The sequence below is a fragment of the Vidua macroura genome, chromosome 1 (genome assembly GCF_024509145.1).
Source record: "Vidua macroura isolate BioBank_ID:100142 chromosome 1, ASM2450914v1, whole genome shotgun sequence".
NCBI lineage: Eukaryota > Metazoa > Chordata > Aves > Passeriformes > Viduidae > Vidua > Vidua macroura.
In genome coordinates, this window is record NC_071571.1 from 16602714 (window position 1) to 16621961 (window position 19248).

At 39.5% G+C, this 19248-nt stretch overlaps 1 protein-coding gene across 2 annotated transcripts in view; it reads right to left on the minus strand.

Moving 5' to 3' along the window:
* Window positions 1-19248, minus strand: part of APBB1IP (amyloid beta precursor protein binding family B member 1 interacting protein) — a 63845-nt gene that overhangs the window by 5622 nt on the left and 38975 nt on the right. For both annotated transcript variants that reach the window (XM_054000695.1, XM_054000684.1), the window contains 4 exons: window positions 18137-18280; window positions 14495-14605; window positions 2758-2856; window positions 1700-1817 (listed from right to left, as the gene is read on the minus strand). In XM_054000695.1, the coding sequence (XP_053856670.1) occupies window positions 1700-1817; window positions 2758-2856; window positions 14495-14605; window positions 18137-18280 (472 nt within the window). The remainder of the gene's footprint in view (window positions 1-1699; window positions 1818-2757; window positions 2857-14494; window positions 14606-18136; window positions 18281-19248) is intronic.

The following is a 19248-nucleotide window of genomic DNA, read 5'->3' on the forward strand; positions in this document are numbered from 1 at the left end:
AGATTTTAGCCTATACTGAAGTCAGCCCATACAAAGGGCTATGGAGCCATCGGAAAACAGAAGTGAACGTCCTTTGTTCCTTTTCCAAAACACAAACCAAAAACTGCTCACAGTTAGGCAGTTCTAGTAGCATAGTCAGGCCCAGGCTTTATACAGGGCAGCTATGACAAGTGTAAGATTCCCAGAATCACAGTGACTTGCCTCAATTACAACACTAACGTTCCTTCAGAGATAATTCCATAGACTCAGTATACATGACTAAAGCCTTTCCAGCCTACTTAACCACTTAATGCAATCCATTAGTTAAAATTAGCAGTACATTCTATTGAACACATGCAGTGTTCCTGGATCTTAGTTAGGAGCTGAAGTCACAGAGATGTATATACAGCCTTTATAGGGCCTCAGTCCTGCCCATATCCAGGACAGATGGCAGCACCAGCATGGAGCCCCCCTGGACAGCCACCTCTCTACTGCTGTCAGCACCTGAACACAAATGTTCCACGACTGTCAAACCCACCCTCACTCAAGTAAACTTCCTCCTGTCAAGGGTTGACACTGCTCAGATGCTAGGTACCCACAAAAGCTGCTCACTCACTCCTCTCTGCAGTTAGACAGAGGAGAGAAATTTAACAAACAATTCATGGGTTCAGATAAAAACTCGGAGAGATCACTCACCAAATACTATCAAAGGCAAAACAGGCACAACTTAGTGATATAAAGTGAATTTATTGCTAACAAAATCAGAGCAGGATAATGAATAGTAAAACAAGCCCACAAAAACACCTTCCCCCAGCAGAAACCTCCTTGATCTCAAAAGAGTCTGTTACTGGGTCTCCCCACACCAGATGTGTATTTATTAACATGATGTGACTCCAAGGAATAGTAGGAAGACCACCTTCTATCTCCAATGTTCTCAAAAAAGATGAACTGAAGTGAAGCCCTAGAAAGGTATTTGAGTTGTCTACATGAGAAGTCAGAGTATTAGCTTCCAACAGTAATTTTGACTTTGCCTGCCTTATGACAGTAAGTACTTGGCCAGCATGCCTTTCCTAATAAAGCATAGCTTAAGCATGTAAACTAAAAATAGTCATGCAAGTTACAGCTACTATCATGCACTGTTGTACTGGTCCCATGATCACATCAGTAACAGCAGTATGATGGAGGTACTGGAAAAGTAAGGTTAGAAAATAAGGCAATCCTTTCTTACTTGTGTCCTAACACCCATATTGTTACCATGCAAATGAGTGAAAGGCTAGGACAGAGAGTGGCTCACCCTTTCTATAATGACTTCTAATATTTTCTAATCTTTCTATAATGATCTATCTCAGAACATGCCACTCACCCCTTTTACTAATTGGAAGAAAATCTCCAATACAGCCAGTGTAGAGATGGGCAAACAGAAACTTTTGAGATATGGACCATCAGTCTGCAAAATGCAGATGGAGGATAAAGGATTCAGATGCCAACAGAAAAATGCCTTATTAAGTTATGCAGATTTAAACTGATCTTCAGTGAACTGTCTTTGTATTCTCCAAGTTCTAACTGTAAAGTGAGAGCTTTGCTGCTACACTGGCCTGTCTATAAAAAGACATCTTGCTGAATCCATGGGATAGTTTTTTGAATAAAGACTCTATGCAACACAGATGATAATAGAAGGGGGCAATAAATGTGACTTCAACTGCCATGGCAGTGTCAGTACCTGCTGATGAGGATCCTGCAGGAGCAGCTGGTTCCACCACTCTTTGATTTGCCCACCGAGAGGACAAGCCAGCTTTCTTCACTGCACATTTGTAATTGTCATAGAGCGTCTTTCCATACTGCAAAAGAATCAAAACAATAACGTGAGTTTGACATAGGCCAAACATTCATTTTGCTCTTGGACAACTTTTCTGACCACGTTTCTTCCTACCTAGTTTTGTTAAAAGGTGCCTTTCTAGAAGTAGTGTGCCTTTTCTGTGTAGGGCCAGGTGGAAAGCATAATAAAACATGAATCCCCATGACCAAACACAGTCCTACTGATATCATTCTTACATTTCATGTTCGTTTCAGTATCTGTAAACTTCTTGAAACCTGGCTTTAAAAGCAACTGTTCTCAGTATCTTTTCCCAACTATTACATTTTCAAACTGGAGACTTGAGACACTGAATCCCAAGCTCTAGAGCAAACAGCTATGTCAGTGTAAGACATGACATAATTTTATGCTCACCCCACACCTTTGTGATGTGCCACCCTGCAGCAGAGCTGTCTGGAAAAGCCCAAACTAACAGATAAGAGGAGTAGGTCTATATGGGAAAATACAGCCAATACCAAGGCTATGTATAAATGCATCTACCTTAATGTTTTGTACAAAGAAAAATGGGCTGTCAATTAGGATCTTTTTGAACAGAGTGAGACAGACAATTTGGGTAGGACTGTCTGAAAAATGTCACAACTGGACTAACAAGAGCTTGCATACTTTAGATACAGCATGTTATTATTGAGCCAGATAATTGTGCAGTAAGTTTTACGAGTACATGAGTTTTATAGCTACTGAACTCACTCCTGTGTTAATAAGAAAAACATACTGATAGCTAAGGTACAGGGACATTCAGTAAATCCATCCTCATCATTCAGTTCTGATCTTTGTTCCTGTGGTAAAATTAGCATGAATGTCCATTCTTGTCACAGAATTTCCAGTTGAGGTGATGACAGTCAGCAACCTCAGGAAGAACAGCTTTTACAGAAAATATATTAAAGTAAATTTGCTTTTAATCTCACCTTGGCAATTCTTATTCCTGTTACCCACTGATGCAGGGTTGCTTTATCATCACAGCACAAGTACTTGATATATTGTGACTCCTTTTGAATCTGGGGGTGCTGAAAGATATTAATTTATAAAATAAGACAAACACAGAAATTAAATCACTATATGAAAGTCTGAAGGAACCACACAATGACCCTGTGAAAACACATCATGATGATGATTTAAAAAAAAAAGACAGCAAAAACAGGGTATAAGAAAATATAAAAAATATGGTGATTATGAACAGTACACAAGTTGCCACTGGCAGCTTTTGCTTGAAATAATTTTAATGCATTGTAATGTGAATTCAAGGGTTTCAGAAATGTAACAGTGATCTAGAGTTCAATGATCTCTATAATTGCTCTGGTTCAAGGTCTAACACTCAATGTACAAACACTAGAAGGAAGTCTGTTTCTCATTTGTGGTTTGTCATATGTGAGGCACTTAGACTGAACATTGAACATAATTAGTTTTCAAAGACTATGTTAAATTTGTTTAAGTATAAACTTTCGGCTTAAACAGATTTTTCCTCCTAACTGAATGCTTTTCTTTGGGCTCAATTCTAGATTTCTTCTTACGCATTTTTATTCTTCTTTACTTTTGCTGTTTTTGCAAAAAATATAGATAAAACTGTTCTATGTTCCGGATAAAGGATCATTCAAAATTCAGCACCATCAGAAGTATTCTTTTTCCTTTGTTTGTACCAGAATTTTAAAATTTTACAATTTTAAACCCTTTTTTTTCATTTTGGACAAAATTTAGGATCTCTTTCCTTTACTGAAAATGTAGTATTGATATGTGTTGACATATCTTTGCAACTTAAAGACCATCAAAATACCAGACTTCCTACTTGCCTAGGACTGAACATTCTAAGACTCTGAATGAATTTGGTTCCCCTGCTAAAGCAGAGAAAGATTTAAGTCTTTAGTAACTTGGATGGAATAACATACTGCCATCTCTTGATATGCAAAGGAAAGAATGGACCCAAAGGAAAAACACTCCATTATCCCTTATTTATGTGCTCACTTCTATCTATATTCTTAAAAATTGTAAGTGCACAGTTGTGGCATTCACATTCTCCGGACAGAGAGACATAATTTTGTCTCTCAAGAAAAGCACAGAGAAAAGAAGAGAAAGCAATCTTTATCTCTGCTCCTTTGTTTTCTCCATGTGGAATTTGGTATGGAGATTGTTTACCTGAAGTGATTGCTTGATTGGATTCTGGTGAAGATTGTTTGGGTTCAATGACCAATCGGATCCAGCTGTGCCTCAGACTCTCAGCAGAGACGTCACGAGTTGTTAGTTGATAGGTAAATAAGAAATATGTATGTAGAATAGGATAGTCTCTCTTTAAATAGTATATTAATGTAATATAGTATAGTTTTAATAAAACTATCCTTCAGCCTTCTAATCTGGAGCCAGACATCATCATTTCTTCCCAGTCAGGGTTGCCTTTTTTTACTATACACAGTTAGTGAAATACTGTGAATGCACAAAGAGTACCTAAATATGCTCCAAGGATTCACGCTCTTTTCAGCCTGTGCAGTTAAAAATTCAAAGCACACCTCCATGTAGCAAGGACACTGGGTTTATAGGTGTCATTAAGCCCCCAAAACAGAGCAATGCTGCACATGGGGAACTCAGCAAGGTCCCTCCCAGCACAGAGCACTGCCAACCTCTGGCTCACATAGGTGCCACCTCCTCACAAATATCTGCTGCTGGCTGGGACGTCCTGCTGCAGAGGCCAAACCTGCCCACAGCTGGGTGACCCAAAAGCAGAGCCAAACACAGTGGACTTGCTCCTCAGCCACGTGTCCCTTGCTCCCAGCTCAACACTGCAGACACCAGGCTTCCCTTGCTTGTGCTGACCCAGCTGCTCAGGAGGACACATTCTGATTTAAAAAAACAAAACCGGAACTGGTCTGGGTTATATATAACCCATTTCATCATACTGTAGTTTTGGTTTATAAATTTTTAAACCCAGCAGTCCACAGCATGACCTCACATAGGGTGAGGGAATAAGGAACATTGTGACTTGGGGAGAGAATGAGTAGCAAGGGATGGATGAGAGGATAGGACTGCACAAGCCACTATTGCTGCTAAAGCCCTGTATCATCAAATTATGGAGTGAGATGGAACATACCATGGAGATAACTGTGAGGAAGAAAAAACCAAAGGGATATTACCCTTCAGAGGTCTCACAGGGACAGATGCATCCTAAGGCTGTGGGCACCCATGTTACAAGTCCCTGCATGTTTGCACTCACCTGCTCACACAGGTCACAGTCTTTCTGCAAACACACAGGTGGCCATCTCCCCTGGACAATGAATATGCCGAGTCTGCTTCCATCTCTGGAAGTACCTGTGGCTGCCTTATTCCACCACCTTGCTTTGGGGCACTCCCAGCCTGAGAGCAAAGGAGAACCCACACTGCAAGCCCAGAGGTGCCAGCTCACTGTCACCACGTGCCTTAACTGCAGAGCAGGGGCCATGCCCACCTCGTGGACCTCACCTACCTGGTACACTCACACATCACCCCTTCACAGAGCTCAACATACAGGGCTGTATCTTGTTTTTATACATCTCTCCACTTATCAAACCGAGGCAGTAACCAGGCCCCTGGACAAACAGCCTGCTCCAGCTCCCAGCATCTGTCCTTGTCTCCCACAGCCTCAGAGAGCCTGAATGCTGCTCAGAGTAGCCTCTGTTAGTACAAGATGTGGCTAGGACACAATGCCCAAAAATCCTTGTGTCCTTCCACTATTCTCCATTAGGTGACCAAACACAGTGAAAATCAGAGAATTCACCCGGAATGGTACCTTTAAAAGGGAACTGTAATCAGGCACGTTTTTGTGTGACAGAGTACATCCCATATACCTGGGTTACATTATCACCAATGGAGACAAAAGAACCAGGAGGTGCAAACAAAGACACTGCAACCCTTAGTAAATTCAGTTCTTCAGGCACTTTTCAACCAGCAACTAGCATTTTTGCTCCAGTGTGTAAGGTCCTACTGAACCCAGCAGATGGCACCCAAACCTTTAAAAAAGGAAAAAAGAGAGCTTTTCCTTCCCCTTCTTTTTCATGGCAAGAAGTCCATTGCATCTACATATTCCCCTCCATTTTTAAACACCACATCTACCAGTGTGTGTTTTTATTACAAGCAAAAATAGAAGACTTCCATAATTTAACAAATGGTTCATGCAAACATCTGGAAGAATGTCCACACTGCATAACAAGGCAGAGGAGGTCAAGGCATAGAGCAAGCTAGGTAATAGTGCTGCACATACACACAGCTCTGCCATGGGGATCTGCTTCTGGGGTGCTCAAGAGAGGCTGCTGCAGACCTCTCCTCTGGGGCACCCTATGGAAATATCAGTTTCACAAGAACACCTGTATTGTGTCAGATCAAAGGTCCCTGAATCCAGTACCTGGACTCTGAGAGTGGCCCAAAATGTGGGAAGAGGAAGTACAAGATAAGCATATATGATACTTCTCTGTACGCTCCCTGTCTACAATGATTTTTGGCAATTTTCTGAGACTCGTGTGGTTTCTTCATAAATAGGTTCTCTTCCAGGTACTTCTTCAGTTTTTATTGAGCACAAAGAGAATTCTGGCATCAACAACACCTTTCAGCAACAACTTTCACAAGTCTGTCATGCACTCTATGAAGAACCACCTCCTTCTCTGAAGCTGACTGCCACAAGCTTTGTATAACATTCTTGTTTTGGAAGAGATGCTGAATGCCTGACCCCTAGCCAGACCTTTTCATGCCACTCCTGAGCCTGGAGATCCTCATCATACTCATGGCAAGCTGTCTCTTCTTTTTAGCCTACGGGCTTCTAGTCTCTTCAGTAATTCTTCAAGTCAAAGTAATTCCTTACCTTCGCTTATCCTTGTTGCTCCTGCTTGATACCTTTACAAGTTTATTATATATTCTCTTTGACATGAGAGGACCAGAACTGTACAGGTGAACAGAAATCATGAACTTTTGCCATGGTAAGGCAACATTTGCTGTTTTATCATCTATGTATTTCCTAATAATTCCTAATGCTTGATTTATATATCTGACAACTACTGAGCACTGAACCTCAGCCTCACAATGGCCTTCCAGAATTCCTCAGTCTGCCCTTTCTTCAATAATCTGAATAATATAATATCATCAGCAAATTTCCTCACCTCACTCCTTACCCTGCCTATGAATATTTTCAGACTGTGGGGGGTCTCACAATCGTGAGAAGTTGAGGGGGAATTGCCAGTGAACAAGGTGACAGTGTCCCTTGCTGGATAGCATGTGAGTTACTTACTGGCTACCCTTTACCCTGTCATTTGCTGGCTATTGTCTCCACTAGGCAATCCATCTTAACTACTGATATTCACCAGTGGGACCTATTCCAAATTGCCCCAATCAGTTCCTTGATTAAATTACTCCAATCAGCAACTGTGATTAAGTGCACAGTCACAAATATGTGCTGTCAATTAGGGACCAGACTAGCAGGCTGCTGAACTCCCAGCTCTGAGAAGCAAGGTCAGAAGAATGGTATTGTCTCTCATTTTCCAAGAAGCAGCAGCAGCACTGGCTCTTTTTACATGTAACTTTATGGATGACACATAAAGCTTAACTCATTACTGGATCCACAGCCCAGTGAGGTCAGCTGGAAGTATCTCCCTCACCTCACAAGAGCTTTGGATCAGGCCTAAGGAGGACTCTTCCAGGCTGCCAGTACAGAGGCTGCCTACAGCAGCTGTCTGCAAGGCCACACCACAGGAACAAACACCAGCAGCACTAAGCTTAGCCATCAAGGTTTCTACCCATACAAGATTATTAGTAACTGGCTCAGATGGAGACATTTGGCTTCCTGTGGTTTTTAGATGCATGAAGCATGCTGCTTTAGGTAGGAAAGTAAAATGTTTCAGCCAAGAATTGACACAGCCCACTCACCCCACCATTTGCTCACTTGGAGGAACTGTATCATGGTGGAATTGCTTCGGCAGTACAAATGGCAGAATTCTTGGCTCTCTATGCTGACCTTTACAAGCTCAATTTGCCACTTAAAACTTCACACAAAATCTACTACATAGTGCATTATAATGGTGAGTCAGAATAAACAATTTGAAGAAGAACCTAAGCAGCTGGAAGTGGCTGGAAATGCTGACTTGGTATGAAGATCCCTAAATGAATCTATGGTTCTATGTGGACCAATTTCCTCCTTTCACAGCTCCCATGTCTCAGGAGAGTGTTTAGTCCAGCACACAGACATAAGCAGCTGTAGTCACTATGCAAGTCTGGTTTTACTAAACTAGATTCAGAGTCTCTGTAATAACTTGTCTGTGAGACACAACAGAGGTCAACAACATCAATCACAACAGCCATGTGAGAAATACTGTACTTTAAGGCAAAATAACACTAACCTCAGTATGCCACACCTCATACATAGACAGATAAATTATTTTGCTATAGGGTGCATACCATGTCTTGAAAAGATCATTAAAATCATCTGACAGCAAAGTGAAAACATCTTCTCTGGAAAGGTTTAGCACCTTTGCCTCTGAAATATGCAGCACCAAAATGAATTATGAAAGACAACTGCTTAAACAGTAACAACTCTAGAAGTCATAGTTTAAAAGAAAAGTGGAAATATGCAAGTAGAAAAGCTGTCCAGAATTTTTCTCAAATTAAAAAAATTGAGTAGTGCTTTGTAATAATATGGACTACAGTGAACTTTCATCTATCGATGTCAAAACTCTTAATAATGATGAATTAGTTGCATCATTGAGCCTGATTTTGTAGGTACTAAGATCTGTGCATCTCAAACATGAGGCTGCAAAAGGATGTGCCATGTTTCACCCAGAAAAGCACTGAAGAGGCTTGGAACAGAACCTAGTACTTTCCCCTGTCCCACTGTCTCCTCTGTGAGTATCAACTGTCTAGAGATAAAAAAAGCAGAAGCACTGGAATATAAAGAGTTTGTTTCCTGGAGAGGTTTAAAAAAATATTTGTCCACAGATAGCATTTTCAGATATAAAGTAAACTCTTTGCCTAAGGAAAAAAAGATAAAACACATCGAAAACCTGAAGAAATGGGAACTGAATGATGTGGTTTCTATGGTGTCTGCCAAAACAAATGACTGAAGGCCATGTGTGCATGAAATTGGATATTATCCCAATAAAATGTTCTTTTGCGTTGCCTTCTTCCAACACTGAAGATGAAAAGTAAACTGAAGTTATTCAGGCATCTTATTGCATTCTTTGCCCCAAAATACAGGGATCATTGCTCGGTCTCTGAGGCAGAAACAATAGCCAGAAGCATAAAGAGTGACTAACTTTGGATGACAAGCTTTGGCTTTTGGCCGAATTTTCACAAAATGCTCAATTCTTTTGGATACCTTAACTACTACCAATGAACTTGTGCTGTGTTGAACTAGCTTCTCTGAAAAGCTGAGACTCTTCTGGCTCCTGTGTCTGGAAGTAGAATAAATAGTCATTACCTTTCAAAAGTCACATTGAAATGGTTCAGATTTGTAATCTACTATTCATCATGGTCAAATTCAGATGCTATGCACCCCTTGCATGAAGATGATCATACTTAACTGATCTCTTGAAGATGTGTCAACTCTATGTATAAAAGAGTAATTGCCCTATTATTAAGGAAATTATTCTTTTGACCTACATTTCTCTACTGACCTGAGGCAAAATTTTTAGGTCATTAAAATATATATATATAATAGCCATTGTAACCAAAGAGGTCTGCTTTATACAGGAAGTAATATTTTCCAAAGCTGTCATATTCAAATTCTCCCTGTCCATTCTCTGTCATTATTCTCCCTGCTGTTTATACATTAATCTAGCAAAACTGGGCATGTACATGTCTGTAATCCCATGTACCTGAAAGTGTTCTGCAATAAAAAGTATTTCTACTTCTGCTTTCTCAGTTAATCTAGCAATGAATTTACTCTGAAACACTTATCTGAAGCACTCACACTAAAACAATTTCCGAATCTTTCACATTAAAAAAAAAAATCTCCTGTTTTCTATCTTTGTTTCCTGCACTAGCCATTTGTCCTACATAGTTGTTATTCATAGTGTTTTCTATCTCAAACACTGCTAATTCTCACCATTTCCTTTTTAACTGTCTTTGTGTTGAATGCATTACATACATGACTCAGCCCACATGGAGCACACAGGGTGTGAGGGAGGCAGGAATCAGGAGGGAAGCAGCTGAATACCAAATCACCTGCTAGAATGATGCTGCTATTGCAAACAAGCTATTCTTTTTGAAAATTTACTTCCAAAATTCTTTGGATAATTAGAATATTTTTTTTTAATAATGGTGCCAAATGGTGCCAGGAAAACTTGACTGTTTTGACTGTACAGGAAAATGTACCCAGCTGTAGAAATAGAGGATGATTCGCCTTTGTCTCAGTTTATCCCCAGGAAACCAATTCTTTTCATCCTAGATTAATTCAGCATTATGCACCATTACCTCCAGATTACTCAAGCATAACCAGCACCAATAAACTATAATTAAATCCACTCTTTGTCACAGGCACATCAGACTGACTAAACCAGCAAATTTGCATATAGATTACCTTGCTATTTGTGTGCTTTGAAAGATTTTTCAACATGGTGTGACAAAATCAGCTCCTGGATGAGCATGCGTGCGCATGCACAGACAGACACAATCCACAAAATGAACATTATGTTCACTCTTTCTGCTCAGTGCAATAGATGCTGTTGCTAGCATGATGGACAGATCCCTTTCTTTCTGGTGAAATACCTTATTTTTGTGGGCTTTCAGTTTCAGAATATAAAATAAATCATTAAAGGTCTCATTTACTTCCACAGCATTTCCCATATAACATGAGATGGTGAATGAGAAAATTTGCAGGGAATCTAGATATAAAACCACACATTTGTAAATGCAAAGGTGGCTCTGAGGAACTAAACCATTCCTACTTGCTGTGTGCAGTGTGTGAATACATTTTTGCTGGAAAGCAGAAAGAATTTTGTTCCCTCACCACTGCTCTCCCCGGAGTGGCCAGCACTCTGTGCAGGGTGGCACAGAGAGCTGTGCTGTGACTCTCTCCTGCCTCCTCTGCTGGAACAGGGTGACAAATCTGAACTTGAGAGATGCAGGTTTGAGTGAGGGTATTTTTTCAAACTTGGCTGACCTTTCCTCTCCTCTTCTCTGCATATGGAGATCCCTATTAGGAAAAGACTCACTTTATCTGATGTCAAGAGAAGTGTGGGCTCTTTAAATTTATGAAAGTATAAGACTTAGGCTGAGTACAAAATAGGAAGAATCTGCATATTTACAAGAGCAGATGTCCAAAAAGTATTTCTTATACTCAGAGGCTCTGTTTTTTATATTCTGAGAGTTCTTTCTGTTGTTCTTTGGTTTTGAAATGTGGGACTTCCTTTGAGAGAGGAAGGTTTGTTTAGCAGTGATATAGAACAAGTGCACTGAAGAAGTTTAAAGCTCAGCACAGACCAAATAGCCACTAGGAAATAAAGCACAGTTCAAGTTTTTAGTTGCCCCAAAGCCTAAGGATTATTGAAAGCCAGCTCCATTGGAGGCTCTGTGCCAGGCTGTAGTCTTGTCCTCAGAACCCAGCCACATCAGTCCTGGTCTGCTGCACATGCACAGCTAAAGGTGACCCTGCTCTCACCACCTACCAGCCAGCTGTGCTCTTTCTGGTTGGTCACAGCTGGGCTTTCTGCTGCCTGATATGAGGAAGTAGCTTCTTTGTTCTGTTACTGCAGCTGTCTCCTGAATCATCCTGAAAGGAAACTTCTGAATAAGCTCAGCAAAATGACTTTTGCTAGTTAACACTGTGATGTTTAATTGCTTCTGGCACCCCACCCTTTTGCCCATTATCTCCTCAGTGTCTTGATTATTAAGAAATAAGCAAAGTACATCCCATTTTTGTGCTGAGGTATAGTATATGCAGTGGGGTGCTGACATAATGGGAAGAAATGATACACAAGGAGCACTCGTAACACATCGTGCTTCTCTAGCTGTAAGAGGAATATCCTACAGCATGGATCTGCAGATAAGAATACTTACATTTGAGCTAGTTTAGGTGCAGCTCCAATATCCCAGGCTGCAAAAACTACCACAGCTTCAGGCTAAGTATCAAAGCAACCTGCCCATGATGTGCATGATCTTGTTGGTACACTAATACCAGCACCCAAGCCAGCATTAGCTACATAACCCAAGTATGATCACTGAAGTTGAAATGAAACACCTAGATTATACAGGAAACAGGACAGAGAGAGCAGCTCCTGGTGACTGGATGCATGTTAGCTGGGATAGGCACTATGACCAAAATCTCACTGTCTCTGCAAGCCCCATGCCTGACTGTAGCCAAGGAGAAGAAACTGGAGAAAAAGCCCACATCCCATTTAGAGATGCACCTGTCTGCACTGCACCTGTCTGTGAGAGTACTGTTATTTCTTCTGGAGGACTTCATTTGCAAAATATGGCAGGATGAGAAATATCTCAAGAATGATGGTTTGTTTTCCTTTGACATGTCAGGACAAGTGTCTCCCAGCAAGAGAGATATTTTCTTCTAGGAGACTTACAGATCAAACCAGACAGAACAAAAATGTGACTAAGTGTAATAAATGGCTCAGTGTTACCGTCCACATGCTTTTGTGTCGCCAAGGATCCAATCAGAGAGACTGACATTTAACTTTGCTCTTTCCCTCAGCCCACAGATCTCAAGATGCATTACATCCTCAGCTCAAACCTTCAAAAGTAAGCCAAGGATATGAGAGAACTAATTTCAGCAGCATGGCTTTAAAAAGTAGAGTTAATACTCTAATTATATATAGAATTCAAATTAATGTACAGAAATTATAATAAATATTAAACTCTCCACCACCCTCAGAAAGCCACCCTAAGTGGGAGACTTTCACTTCTGAAACAACAGAACAGAAGAGCAGAACAGAAATATGAAGATATCAGTATTTGCCTGTACTTCTTGACAAACTTCAGCCCCTGCAAGTCAGCCATTAAAAAAAAAGCCACATCTGAAACTGAGCGGGTAAAGAATCTACCAAATGATGATTTGTAGTAATTAAAAGGAAGAACAAGCACTGTAATATAATCTATTCATCACTAAGTTACATTGTTCAGAAATAATTATTGATACAATGTTTTTTCTAGTGTACTGCAAACACATTTTAGAAGCATCAGAGCAGACATGATTTGCTAAGTAGGTTTCATACATTTATAAACCTATTATACATGAAGCTTTCCTGTGTAAGCTTTTGATCTTTTTCTTCCAATTTCACATTGAAGGTACAGCACTAACATCACACATGAAATAAAGCAGGAATTTCAGTTGAGGTATGACTTTTTGCTAGTGTAAATAGCATACCTCTTTTCAGAAAAGATGGTAGTAAGTCCAGAAGGTTTACCTAACTATTGTGAACAGTTCAAAATACATACATTCAAAAATCGTGCTTTTATTTTCATCTGAACAGAATGTGAATGACTTTTATTAAATTAGTCAGATAGTTCTTAGACCAGTCATCTGTTTAGAAAATAAATTTCCCCTTGTTTTTTACATCAGCTCCCTTTTTCCTTTTTTTCATTAAAGGTTGTACTTTTCAGAAGCAATGCTTACCTATTAACTTCTTTACCTATTAACCTGAAAGCTCGCCTGTGTTTCTTGTAGAGTGTTTTGTGGAGGTCTATAGTATTAAAACTGCTCATCTGTGTTAATTAGATACATCTGATTCAGAAAATAAATCTGTGTCTATAAACCACTTCTGCTTGGCCATATGTAAATTAGGCTAGCAGACATTTTGGAACTCAGTAAAAAAGTACTTTAAGTGTGCAACTACAGCCAGAAATGTGGTACTGTAAGTGACCTTTGATGTGAATGTTTCCTGTACTTTTTTTTCTGAGATGGCAAGATTACTGTGTTTTCTGACACTTTGTTCACACTCCACGCCTTTAGAAAGAAAAGCAGCAACGAGATTTTCTTCTGTCTTATACACAGTGATATGGCAGATAGCAAGGGCACATTACTACAACCTCAAAGCTTCATTTCTGTTGCCTAAACTAGGAGAAAATCATGGGCTTCTTTTCCTTTCCTGAGAGGAATGCAGAATCCCCAGCCTATTTGCAGTGCTATTACCTGGAGAGGCAGCAATGAGATACTTATTCAAGAACAAGCATTGATTTTCATGAGTGGATGAGCAATGTATTTTGCCTTCCTGCCAGAAACAGCAGTGCAATAAAATATGACAAATGAGATGCCTATTCCTGCAAAATTTTGCATCTCAGTTTCAACAAACCCCTCAACAGGTATGACTACACCACAAAAAAAGTAGACATGCTTTTTAGTGTATAATCCATAGTGCTCATAACATCAAAATTAGAGACTGCCAGACTTCTCATCATACATCTGCCCTGGGTGTCAGTTGCCCAAATGTGTCCAATCACCTGAACAGTCAACATATTCAACCCTGTTTTGAAGAAAACTTGAGGATGCAGTGTAGACATATATCACAGGACTATCAGCAATAAAATTAAGGTTCTAAATGTATGTTGCTGATAACAATGAAGCAAAGAAGAAATTACACATGATTTTGTAGGAGTTATTCTATCTTATCAGGATCCTTGGAGATTCAAACTTAAACATGTTTGCATATAAAAGAAATTGTGTGACATTTGAAGAATTTTTTTTTTGTACATTACCTTTAAGACAAAGCAGTGATCTGTAGGTGCCTTATATTTCACTTTATGTTGATAACCATAATACACGTTCACGTTCTCAAACTGAAGGAAGCATGCCAGATCTCGTGATGTCTACAAATGAAAACCAAGCCCATCATTGTTAGAGCAAATTGAATTTTGATATGAAACTCATTAATAGGACCTTTATCAAATGCAACAATGCCAATGAAGCTGACTGAAAAAACAAGGCTTAATTTTAAGTGTCTGTTTTCTTAAAATAAAAATTGGAAGAGGGTCAGTGTATATTATGAATAATCTATAACACAGTTCAACATTTTGCTCTTGTTCTGGTTATGCTGTGCTTCCTTGCTTTGTGTGGAGATTTTAGCTTATGTTTAATATGACAAAAGAGAACACCACAGTAATAAACCACACCCTTAAAATTCTGAGTGGAGAAAGAAGATTTGGGGTTCTAAATTGCTTGGGGAGCTTGTTTTTCTTTTGTAAATGTAACAAAGAAACCCTCATCAGGAAATAAGTACACGTCCAATCTGTTTTGCTTAGCATTTTCTCAGATTTCTGGGCATCATTCCATTTCTGTTTATCATAACATTTGCTTGTTCACAAAATATTGCTAAAGTAACAAGGTTTCTGTTGCTGGCATGTTTCTCAGTGATGAATTCTGCATATAGTAACTTTTGCAATCCTTTGTGTGGAAATGCAAAAATAGCCATTTCACATGGCCGCTTTTGGCTAAACTGAGAAATCAGGAAATTGTGGGGGAAAAAAGAAAAAAAAACAATAAACCACAAACTCCCTCTGCCCCTAAAAATGGGGTATGATATGGGCATATGCTGTTCTCATTTTTAATGATATTTTCATTACAATATGCCCTTGAGTTGGCTTTATTTACAAATTGAGTTTGCAAGTAAGATATGTGGCTAAATACTTCCTACTAGATGTAGACAGGACTTTCCTCTTTCTCCTGTATCTGCTGCAGCTGATGATGCCAGAGATTTTGTCAGTGAGTGTGTGGACCTCGGTTTTTCAACATCTTAAAGTTCCTAAATGTGCTCAAATCCATCCCGTATAATGTGTTGTTCCTTTCCTTTAGGAACCAGGCAATAGTGATTAGGACCAATATGAATGCAGTTGTTATTATCTTCTAAGGAACAGATTTTTATGCAAGGGACAAAGGCGCTTAATGTGAGTATTTGTGCAATGTTAACATGACACAGCAACGTTAACATGACAAAGCAACACAATTAACAAAAATAGATTTTTAAATTATCTGTAATTCTGATGCTTTTGTTCTGTGACCCTGTCCATTTATAGCACGTTTTTGAATGGGATGTAAGTAGAACAATGCTGAAGAAAGAAATTAAGACAGCAGTGCTGACTGGTGCTGGTTTGTTAACAAATAACCCTGAAACACAAACCAGCACAAGCATGTGTATAAAATTATCTGAACGTGCCCCTGTATTTTCATTTTCACCATGTATTTTACAGGCAGCACAAAGTGCCAAAGGTATGCCAGATGACTTTGCTTTTTTGTAAATACTGAAAACAGGAATATATATGATGAATTTTAAAACAGTTGCAGCAGCTGAAGATACTGTTGTCTGACAACTTTTCATTTCTGTGCCTCAAAGAAAGACTGCTCTGCCCACAACTGAATGATGTGCAAGGTGCACGTGCACTTTTCATGCTACCCTGACAAGGGATGAACTGTCATCATTTAAGGGCTTTGACTGAAGAGCTCTACTGAATTCTACTGCAGTGCTTTAAGATGTTTAACACCCTCACAGCATCCTGCTCATGTCCCAGAGATTAGATCTCCACAACAGACATGTGTACCTCATCCTCAGCTGTTCCAATACAGAGTGCAGTAATCACTTAGATCACCATTAAGCACTTGACTTTCTCTGGAATGGCTAAGACATGCCACAACTTCAGCCTTTTGCTGAAGGCTGTTACAGATGTAGGAGCAAACAGCTACCATTTTAAGGAGCTGTGATTGTCTTCTAAAGAACTAGATTTGTTGTGGTAATATAGTGACTTTAAAGCACACAAGTCCTAAAACTGCTCAGTTATAGGCAGGGAGGTACACAGGCTGTAATGATGAACAGGCAGCAAAGTGTTAAACAGCTGTTACAAGGGGACTGTGTTGCTCCATCTGAGCCTATTTTTACAGCCTATCACCTGGAAGAAAGAAAGCACTTCCCTCATTTACACTATGATGAAAAGCCACTGGAACAGGTATCACTGGATGATGAAAAAAGGTTGAGTAACTCTCAGGACATGCTTGCCTTGCTTTGGCACTGTACTACTGGTCATTGTTGGAGGCATGCTTCAAGAAAACGTCCAAGATGGACTTTGCATTTGACTACTCTTACACTTTTTCCACCTTAAGTGCCTTCTAAATTGCATTCTAGATCCTAATTGATAGGATGTTGTGCGTACAACCTGATTTGAGGCATGAAAGCCATTATCTCAGGGTCAGGTAAAGTCAAAATAAATTGCTGTGAAAGCAGCAAGGTGATCTGTGTTTCACTGTGTTTCGGTTATAAACAGGTCACTGGAGCAGCAGCACAACATCCCTTTACAAGATTAATTTTTTTTTCCTTTGTACTTTACTCAGGAAATAGCAGAAGAGTTAAATTTCAAAGCACAAATCCTAACAGTAAAGCTTCACCAGCAGCAGCATTTCTAAAGATGAAGCATTAGCAGAACTGTAAGTGGTAACAGAAGTGGTTTTCAGAACACAGAAAAAAAAAAACCCCAAAAAACCCCCCCCCAAAAAAACCCCAAAAAACCCAAAAAAACCCCAAAACCCCCCAAAAAAACCCAAAAAAACCCCCCAAAAAAACCCCAAAAACCAAAAAAACAAAACAAACCAACCAAACAAACAAACAACAAAAAAAAAAACCACGAAAACCCAACAACCACAAAAAACCAACCAAACAACAACAACAAAAAAACCATCCACCAGTCCCAGAATCCACTGTTCTACCTCATCACTGTGGAAATGAAAAGCCAGCTGCCCTTATGTGCAATACATCCAGTGCTGGCAATTCAGACTCTTTAGTTATTTTGTAGTACTAAATGTAAGTAAATTTGAGTAGATGCTTCTGTCTCACTTCTTTCTACACAAAGGACAGTCTTAGAAAGCCATAAAAGACAACACATTCTCTAGGTATGGATCACTGTATTGAAAAACCAGCATTTCATGCGCTGGTTACTGGTGCAGAAAGTCAGTATCAAGCAAAGTAAAATTCTACCTTTTTTATGACAAGAAATTAGTTTACTTGACAACTTTTTAAGATTTTCTTTCAAAGAGAACCCATATAACAGTGAAGCATTTTGGCAGCTCACCACCAGCTGATGGGTGCTATGCTGTTTTTCTTTCCTCTCCTGCTTTCTGGAGGAGCATTATTGTATTAATGCTTTTATCTATCCCTTGAAATCAAAAGGAGAGAAACATGACAGGATTCACTGACTGCATTCTAGTATTTGCACAAGTGGTGTAGTCAAAGTTGAACCATGGAAATCTCCGCCCTCTCAGATGCACCAGACAGTGCTCTTCAAATGTCACCTTGGGAGTTCTACACTTTCACCTCCACTAACTGTTTTATTGCTAAAAGGATTATTTGGCTTCCTGACCTTGGTTTTTCCTCTGGGTACATAATAAATTCCAGAAGCTCGTAGAAGAAAATAACGCCTCTTCCAGGACTTTTTTCCATCTTCTTTTAAATAAAGGGCCCCTTCAAGCTCTGGCACAATGACAGATGTCCCACAGAAGCTTTCCTGTGCAACAAAAATAATAAATCCATTTAAGCACAATCCTATCAATATATAGCAGAAAAATGCTCCCTTGAAAAATAAAGACATTTTTTGTGACAGTGAACATATGAACATGGGGAGTGCAGTTACTAGGGAAATGAACGCCTTAGACAGGCAAAGGAAACTTTTCCAAGCTAATGCTGGGTGCTCACACACTGATAAAGAAGGCTTGCAAAACCTCCAGTCCTTAGGGTCAAGCAAAAACCTACAAAGGCTTTTAACTAGACATAGATGTGCTCAGTGAAGGCTATAGAAGAGATTGGTTGATACTGTTGTTGGGTTTATTCCTCTACTGCAGTGTTTTTAGGTTCTGTAGAGAAATACCTTGGTAGAGAGATTCTTTAGAGACTGCTTAGAGCTCTAAAAACAGCTCAATCTCTGCCTTCACTTTAAAATACATTTAAAACACTGTTTAATCAGATATACTAATTGTTTGCTTGAAGGACTTACTATTGGGTAATTTTTAATGCCAACACACTTACTTAATGTTTTCATTTAGAATTCACCAGGACTTCTCCTGGTTAACATCGGGTGCCTTCATGAGATGCACTAATTTTGAAATGTGAGTCCTTAGTCACCCGAGAAAAACACTTCCTTTCTGAGCTTTTACCGAACTGCTTGCCTGGAGAAATGTGCTAATCTTTTCTTTCAAATAACTCTGCATTTTTCTCTTTCAAGTGTACATCTGAAGTAAAACTTCAGCAGGAAAGGCAAGAGATTAAACAGACTTTCTGGAAAAGTGAACATGTCTTTTTCTGTTGTAGCACAGCTAATAAGTTGAGAAGTAACCTAAAGATAATTATTCTAACCTAAAGATAATTGTTCGGTACTGATCAGCCTTACTAACAATGGAAAGTCCCACAGGCTGGCCTAAGAGTGAACAATCTGCATTTTTAATGAGGAACAGCCAATGCAGAGGAAAGTCAACATAT